General features: G+C 33.0%; 1 protein-coding gene across 1 annotated transcript in view; it reads right to left on the reverse strand.

Annotated features, from left to right (window-relative positions):
• The window catches only part of LOC129731291 (putative uncharacterized protein DDB_G0291608), a 52,023-nt gene extending 44,512 nt beyond the window's left edge, over positions 1-7,511 (reverse strand). Inside the window, exon 1 of the mRNA XM_055691155.1 lies at positions 7,210-7,511. Within this exon, the coding sequence (XP_055547130.1) occupies positions 7,210-7,212 (3 nt within the window). The 5' untranslated portion in view covers positions 7,213-7,511. The remainder of the gene's footprint in view (positions 1-7,209) is intronic.
• Positions 7,512-9,775: the final 2,264 nt, after the last annotated feature.

A 9,775-nucleotide genomic window follows, 5' to 3' on the forward strand; every position in this document is an offset into this window, starting at 1 on the left:
CTAACGCTATAACTGGCAACTTATAGGAAACAGTCGAAAATGACCGAATAATACTCAATATGAATATTTCCGTAATTGAGATGATGCATAGAAACCAAACATTGACCCTGGACACCATTTTGAATTAAAACACGACCACTTTTAAATTCTGGAAAGCAATCAAAATAACTAAATACCTCCCAATATGGGTATTTTCGGTGTCAGATTGATGCCAGAAAATCTGCTGAAAATGACCGAATACCACCCAATATGAATGTATTCAGAATTAAGGCGGTGTACAGAAGCCAAAAGTCGAGGATGCTGTCACTTCGATAAAACCAATAATTTCAAACGATTTGTTATTTGACTTTGATCATATCCTGTGGCCGATTTGTCGAACATTTGCAGACTTTAAACACATCGCAAGGTATCAATGAATTTGGAACGTTCAAAAAGTACGATACCACATTTAAATTATGTTGAGGCCACATATATCGATCAAAGCAGTTATAGTTTTAAATAGTTTTTGAATTTCTTTTCTTTCCATAACTTTTGAGCCACATATCAAATTGTTATGAAGTTTGTTATTTGTAAGTTTGAGAGATGACTCGTTCGTATGACACTAGTTATTTTTAAATGTCATGTAATTTTGGAGATAATAGACTTTCTTTGTTTTATTAACAATTTTATACATGACAGTTGCTTTATAATAGTTTATAAGTTTATAAGTTCTATTATAATCAAATGAAATGGGAACGTATAGGGCAGCCAAACTTTGAAACCACGTATTCAATCATAATTCATCAGTTAACCCTTAACAAGCCCGCTCATCTGATAATAATATTAATCAGATCGATTGTGTAGTTTCTGAGATAATGAAGTTTCGTGATTTTCACATTTCGGTACATTTCAAACTAAATTACAGTTCGATTACAGTAAAATTCAATGGGGTGTTATGAGGCAGCTAGACTTATCAATTGACACTAATTTTGTGGAAATCGGGTCAGCCATCTCTGAGAAAAGTGAGTGAGTTCAAGTAGTCTTCGGCACATGTTCCTTTTCATAGCTAGATTTCACATTTTTAAACATAACAGGCAAAGTAATAGTCCGATTGCAAAACAAATCAATTGGGTTTATGAGGTAACTAGACCTTCCATTTGACACTGATTTTATGAAAATCGGTCCAGCCATCTCTGAGAAACATGAGTGAGATTGAACAGTCTTCAGAACACGTTTCTTTTCATAACTTTTGAACCGTATGTTTAATCTTCATAAAATTTAAAAGTTAAGGGTTTTTAAGGTAGCCCGTTCATTTGAAATCAATTTTGTTCAAATCTGTTGTGTAGTTTTTGAGATAATGATGTTTCATGGTTTTTACATTTTGATACATAACCTTCAAACTAAAAATCCGATTACAATAAAATTCAACAGGGTCTTATGGGGTAACAAGACCTTTTATTTGCAATTAATTTCATGAAAATCGGTTCAGCCATCTCTGAGAAAAGTGAGTGAGAATAAAAATCTGCACATACACACACACACACACACACACACACATACACACACACATACAGAAAATGCTCAGCTCGTCGAGCTGAGTCGAGTGATATATGCCATTCGGCCCTTTGGAGCACTTTTATACTTTCGGTTTTGCAAGTGATTGCTATACCTTTCTAGGAGAAAGGCAACTAGGAGAAAGGCAAAGAGGTTTTTTTTTTTGGTTTTGATAACGAAAACACTATCAGTATGCTATCAAACAGTTGTTCCCGGCCAAATTTTATTCTAGTACTAATATTGTAACTTTGAAACTAATTTGATGATAATAAATATTTTTAGAGCCAGAACGGTTTGTTTGATTGGTGTGACATATTCGGCAGAATTTTAGGTAGATAAGAGGCCGTTCAATAATTACGTTAGCGAATATGGGAAGGGGGGGGGGGGAGTGTGCAATTTTATTACGCTATCCCACAAGGGAGGGAGGGGGTGAATTGATTGTCTTACGTAAGAAAAACATTGTTAATGCAGCTGTACAAATAACCATGTTCATGAAAGCGTGGGCGGTAAAATTCATGAAAAGGAAATTACGGAATTACTCGAATAAAGGACAGAAGAGGAGACGAAGGGTAGGGGGGGGGTTGGTATCAAAAAATCTTACGATGTCTAGCAAGGGAGGGAGGAGGGCTTGGTAAAGTGGGAAAATATGCCTACGTAATTATTGAGCGGACCCTAACAATTTTATCTTTCCGGAAAAATACACCGTGAGTGCGGAGACAAAATATAAAAATTAATTATTTCAAAAAGCTCACGTTTTCAAAACTTCAATTTGAAGCAAAAAAAAAATAAAAAAAAGTTTTACTTTAAAAAAATCTTTTTTTTGCATGGCGTGTGCGATTTTTTTATTGATCAAAATTATTATCTACAACTTTACCGAAGACACTATAACGATCAAACGTACCGTTCTGCCTGGCAAAATATATTTATCATTAATAGGAACGTCTACGTGGTTGTAGATAATAATTGTGTCTATTTACAAAAAAAACATATACACTGTGGAAAAGTTTCAAAATAAGGTTCAACATTTTATTATTTTTATGTTCTTCACCTTCAATTCAATCAATGTTCAGCTAACATTGTGCAGTTTTTATATTTTTTAATCGTTTGTTGACTATGACGGTTAATATTGCGGGATTACAGGGTTAATCAGTCAGTGTATGAAATAAAAAACGATTTGTTTTTTCCGTAATCTGACCGTTTCGTTGACATTATTTAATTTTTATTTTCAAAGAGTCCAAGATCGTTAAAAATCTATCCACGAGGAATGTATTCGTAAGACAGCTAGTAAATTAGAGCGTTTGTTATAGTCATTGAAATTGTCGGTATTGATCAAAACTCAGAAGATTGAGGGCCGTTTTCTTCGACTGATTAGAATGGGCGCCACTGCGTAAGTCGTTCCTTACCCTATGAATTTTTCTGTGCAGTTGTTTCTGCGTCATCCTCTGTAGTTTACGAATGGAATGTATAAAAATACGGAGATGATTTGAATCAAGGGCAGGGATACCAGATGCGCAGATTATTCTGCAAAACGCAGATTTTTTGAGTCCGTGTGCAGATATTCATTGATATGCAGATATTTGCATAGTTTCTGCAGATTTTTGTCAGAGTCTCTATATATTTAGTAGATTTTCTCAAAATGTGTGCAAATTTTTGCAGACTTTTGTCTGCGCGAGCGAAATTTTTTCAGATTTCAAGAAGGTTTTTCCGAGCAGTTGCAAACATTTTTCAAAAACATTTGGAATCTCTGATCAAGGATTTTAAAGGATTTTTTCTTTGTTAACAGTAATGACGAAGAACTTCAAAAACATTGTGGAAAAAAACAGGGTTCGATAGACTTTCTTCAAGATTTTTACGCAAGTTTTAAAAATTTGAACTGAAAATGCCTTGCTGCGCCATCGAACAATGCGGAATAATCCAAAAGCACGAGTTTTTTCCCTATTTTTTGCTACTATTACAGACAAATGTCTTCTTCTTCCACACCTGTATATACCTCATTGATAGTCTACTGCTTCTCGATGGTTTGATGTGAATATGTAGGTGCGTGAGAGTGCTTTTATCGAGTACATAATACCAGCATGTACAGTCATCCCAGCATTATAAACCAGTCTACACTTTGTATTGATTTCTCACATATTTCAATAACTTTAAATAGTCAAATATAGGTTTAGTGAACGTAAACAACGTTCACCAAACTTGAATTTGACTATTACAATTTATTGACATACACAGTAAGAAAACTTTATGTCGAATCGCATGTAAAGAGTTGCCTCCATCGCTTATGATAGAAAATTCCATAATATTCCACGCTACTTTAAATGATATTGTACATAATTTTCAAATTAAATCGTGGTTTACGTCAGAATCAACAGAAATTTTAATGGAATTGCACATAATTTTCAAACAAAATGATGGTTTACGTCGAAAACAGCTAAAATTTCAATGGGAAATTATTTTACGTGACGTGTAATATTCAGAATTTTTTACTGTGTACGTTAGAAACCAATAAAAAGTGTATTGGCCCATAATACTGGGATGACTGTATGGTGTTGTTTTCATAGCCAAACAATCAGATTTAAAAAAAGAGAAGTTTTGGATATACTTGATTCGTAATAATATCTTCGTATTTTTTCTTAATTTATTCTTTGTGCTACGATGTATATGTTTTTCACAAAATTACTGTCAAAAACTTTTTTGTTTCAATTTATAGAAAATTGTTGCTTTTTTTCTCATTTCTCCATGATTAGAACAAAACAATCGCTTTTTAGTTGCTATTAGAAAGAAACAGGAAAAGAGTTGTTTAAAAAAAATAGTTTCAACTTATTTATTGATTTTCTTTTGTTGAAAAACATTTTAACGGTGTGTTTTTTTTTCGGAGAGACAAAATAATTGTCTACAACTTTGCCGAATATATCACACCAAAAAAAAACAGTTCTGACTCTAAAAATATTTGTAATCGTCAATACCATTTTCATATTACCCATTTTTAAAAATAAGCAGTGATTAAAATATAAAACCAATAGCAGAAAACGACATCTTCAGTCCATTTTCAGCTAAGCTAAAAATGACAATTTAAAATTGCGACATTTTTTCACGGACTTGCTGATAAATTGGAGTTTTATGTGTAAATCGCTCAATTTATCTACTAATTTTTTTTAGTCAGCTCCAGCCTGAATTAATGAATAGCATCGACATGGGTAATGAAAGGCTTAATCTAAAAGGCTCATCTCAAAATTTTAACAGAGAAAAGGCAGACTTCGAAATCCGAAAGGATGAAGAAATTGTTGAGAAAGTTCTCAATCCGTCAGCAGATACGGACCATTTCGTCGAGCAGTGTCTATACAGTTTGTTTTACGAAATATAACGAGTGACAACTAAATTTTTGAAATGTTTTATGTACTGCTGCCAAGGTAAATGTAATAATCCATTTTTCTCATAAATGTTTCATTCATTATAAACGAAAAAAATTAACGAACATTTGAAAAAAATCGGTAACCGGCTTTCCGAAGAAGCTTTTTCATAATACCGGAACATGACCGGTATACGGCTAATGCGTCGACTTTTCTAACACATCTTTTAACTCTACCAATCAAATGTTTGCAATTAATTGCTCTCCAGTTATTTTTGTACATCAAGGAACTTATATTTCTAAAAAAAATCTTCAATTGGTTGGGTTGCGTATTTTGTGTCGATGGGTGGTTCAGGAACGTTTGTGTTTTGGACGGCTTTATCTGGCCAAAAACACATACCTTGTATCGGCATGAGGTTTCGTTCTGATACACATCTTAACTAATAGGCAAAACACTGGATTTGAACTACGATTTAGATAAGAAAAATGGAGTCCTGTTTTTGTTTATTACTTTGGCCGGTCTTCCTGGCGGATTCTTGTTGAGGTTTGCAGAAAACTACACACAGTCGAAACCGGAAGATTTTTGTATCAAAATGGTTTACAATGAATTTTTACAAAATTTTTATGCAGTTCAGTGAGATCTATACAAACGCTTCTTGTTTCTATGCCCTTTTAAACAGCACTGAGCATGCACAAACAAAACAAAAGATACTGGTCTACATATACATAGTTTCATTTCTCTAAGCGTGTTTATTGTGAAGTAGTAGAGCCTAAAAAAATTCTAATATTAAGGTTGACAAAACATCTTGGATAATGTGGGGGATGGAGAGAATTCGGAAGCTTTATTTTTTCTTTTAATTGCAATGGAACTCAAACTGGAAAATATGAAAGATTATTATATAGATTCCCTCCCAGCTGGTCTCGAGGTACGATGCTGGCCTAACAAGCCAGTTGTCGTAGGTTCGAGTCTCGGCTCGGGAGAGACTGTTAATGTTAGTAGGATCGTAGCGCTGGCCCCGCAATTGTCCTGTACACTTAACAGTCGGCTGCGGAGTCTGTGTATAATAAACAGAAGGTCGAGTTCCGAATCGGAATGTAGCACCAAGGCTTTGCTTTGCTTTTTTTTATTATATAGATTATAGCTTCTTAACCATTTTTGTGAATTTCGGTGCTCTAGTGCTAACTTAGAAGTGTGTCGAAAGGACAAAGAGTGATTGTTCGCCGGGTTCGTCGCTTCTATGTTTGCTTACGGGCTTAAGCCTCTGAAGGCTTTACGCTCTTTCGAGTTGGCACCAAAATTCATAGGAGTGGTTGAGGGAAAAACCTGTGTAGACCAGTGTAATGTATGTTTGATTTTTTGCTGACTTATAAACTACTGATGGTTGGTTGTAATTTCGGCTGAGCAGTTTTGAATAAGTAGAACGACTTGGTTTTTTACTGTCCGACGTTTCGTCACTGACAGTCGGACAGTGAAAAACCAGATCGTTCTACTTATTCAAGACTGCTCAGCCGAAATTATAACCAACCATCGTTAAATTCCCAACAGTCGAACTCTCATACAACAATCATGGCTTATAAATTACTCATATCGAAAAAAAAATTGACTTCTTTAGCCTGTGATGAGGGCTAATAAAATTTTGAGCTAGTATGTGGTATGCGAATCTAATTTGGATATGGATTTGGATATATATCAATCTAGTTCTAAGTACTTGATTCAAGTTTCATTGGAATAGTTATATGTTTTGGGTAATGTCAAAAACTGGCCATTTGTAGTGAGTGAATCCGGTTCATCTCTGAGGGAGGTCAACATTGCTGGGCTACTAGATTTCATTACAGATGAAACATTTTCAAAATATTGGCACTTTGGTAGCCAAATTAAACGAGTTTTGTTTCCTTCAAAATTTGCGACAATTCGTAAGTTTATCCTATATATAAAGTTTTTGGCCGATGATAACTGTTATATACATGCACGCTTATGCTTATACATATTATTTATTTTCATACATATTTTCATATATACATGCATACGTTAAACACTCGAACATGCAAAGAAGCAAAAATATCACTGTAGAATGTAAGCTACCGACGAGGTATCGGCTTTTCCACAAAATTTATAACGAAATTTCACTAACTGAAATCCGATGAGTTCAGATTGTTCCGCTTTAGCAGTCTTCCACAGGCAGAGCACCAGATTTGTCCATACTATGTCAGTAATTGATTGCTTATTTATCCAATTTCTCATGTCCACTTTTCACGTCCATTAAACATATATAACAGTCCTGAAGTCCTTACATAGGCCACTGAACTCTGAAACCGTGTAAATCACTCACCATATTCTTGCCGTTTGGGCGATTAAAATCTCCACTTAGTTTCACTACACTAATTTTAACAATGCGTCGCCAGAATGGTTTTCCTTTTCTATTCCACCAAAAACACCGACATCCGTCCGCTTCGGCTAATTAATCCTTCAAAGTCCGTTAGTTCACAATTATAACCTCGAAACGAGCTGAGTCGGGCGCACTTCTCGATTAACTGCAAAATACGACGTTCCAGTCGCACAGAAACAACCCGCAAAACGCGCGCGCGCACTTTTATCACGCCCAACCTTCGATGCCGGACTGAAACGGTCCGATAGGGTGTTTAAGCAATTTATATCCGTCCATTTTTTGACGGTTTTGTTTCAGCCGGTGGCTGTGCCGCGTGCACATGCTTACAGCAGCAAACAACAAGCGATAAGTACGGCCGGCTCTCCGTACACAGCCAGTGCGCGACGACGACGCATGCAGCAGCAGGTTGATCGCATTTCTCCCTCAGCTGAAGGTAAGTTTGTTTATCCTGCTGTGGAAAACGCTCAGAAAACGGTTCAGCATCCAACAGATGCAACACGTGAGCGAGCGAGAGTTGTCACGGCGAACTGCAGTTCAGCCGGCAAACAGCCGCAGTTTGTTGCGAGGTCTGTGCGACACTGTTTTCAGGAGTGTTTGTGGCTTTTGTTTGCCGCAACAGTTATTGCTCTTCATCGTGTCTAGAATAAAAAACAAACTAGATGATTGTGAACGTGATGGATCCCGCGGTAAGGTTTTCCATTTCTAGACAGAAAAAGTGATACGAAGATTGGATCAATAATAATAATATCAATGCATTTGCATTTTTCAGTGAATACTAATGTACCCCGGGATTCTTTTTTTACGCGGTTGATTGAACCGCTTTTTAGGGGTTAGATGTACTTATACTGAACTTATTTGATACCGCGTACAAATAGTCTTACAAATCACATAAAAATAATCCGTGTTATTGTAAAAAAATCGCGTTTAATAAAACGCATAAAAATAAACCGCGTAAAAAAGATCCTAGTGTATTGTATGTATTTTACCATATACTTTATGTTATATGCGCTGCAGTTTAGAAATTTTTAGTTATATGTTATGTTATGGTAAATTAATCCCAAATTGCCATCTACATGTGGTGCTTTGTGCAATTTCACAAGCTCAGATACATCGCGGAGGAGCAACGGTTGTCAAGCTTAATCACAAAATGAACTTTAAATTTTGAATTTAAAAACGAGTTAAATTTTTCTTCAATTTCAGAACTATTAGAACTCAGAACAACATAAACATAAACATAAACATAAACATAAACATAAACATAAACATAAACATAAACATAAACATAAACATGAACATAAACATAAACATAAACATAAACATAAACATAAACATAAACATAAACATAAACATAAACATAAACATAAACATAAACATAAACATAAACATAAACATAAACATAAACATAAACATAAACATAAACATAAACATAAACATAAACATAAACATAAACATAAACATAAACATAAACATAAACATAAACATAAACATAAACATAAACATAAACATAAACATAAACATAAACATAAACATAAACATAAACATAAACATAAACATAAACATAAACATAAACATAAACATAAACATAAACATAAACATAAACATAAACATAAACATAAACATAAACATAAACATAAACATAAACATAAACATAAACATAAACATAAACATAAACATAAACATAAACATAAACATAAACATAAACATAAACATAAACATAAACATAAACATAAACATAAACATAAACATAAACATAAACATAAACATAAACATAAACATAAACATAAACATAAACATAAACATAAACATAAACATAAACATAAACATAAACATAAACATAAACATAAACATAAACATAAACATAAACATAAACATAAACATAAACATAAACATAAACATAAACATAAACATAAACATAAACATAAACATAAACATAAACATAAACATAAACATAAACATAAACATAAACATAAACATAAACATAAACATAAACATAAACATAAACATAAACATAAACATAAACATAAACATAAACATAAACATAAACATAAACATAAACATAAACATAAACATAAACATAAACATAAACATAAACATAAACATAAACATAAACATAAACATAAACATAAACATAAACATAAACATAAACATAAACATAAACATAAACATAAACATAAACATAAACATAAACATAAACATAAACATAAACATAAACATAAACATAAACATAAACATAAACATAAACATAAACATAAACATAAACATGAACATGAACATGAACATAAACATAAACATAAACATAAACATGAACATAAACATAAACATAAACATAAACATAAACATAAACATAAACATAAACATAAACATAAACATAAACATAAACATAAACATAAACATAAACATAAACATAAACATAAACATAAACATAAACATAAACATAAACATAAACATAAACATAAACATAAACATAAACATAAACATAAACATAAACATAAACATAAACATAAACATA

This window comes from Wyeomyia smithii, chromosome 3 (genome assembly GCF_029784165.1).
Source record: "Wyeomyia smithii strain HCP4-BCI-WySm-NY-G18 chromosome 3, ASM2978416v1, whole genome shotgun sequence".
NCBI classification, from domain to species: Eukaryota; Metazoa; Arthropoda; class Insecta; order Diptera; family Culicidae; genus Wyeomyia; species Wyeomyia smithii.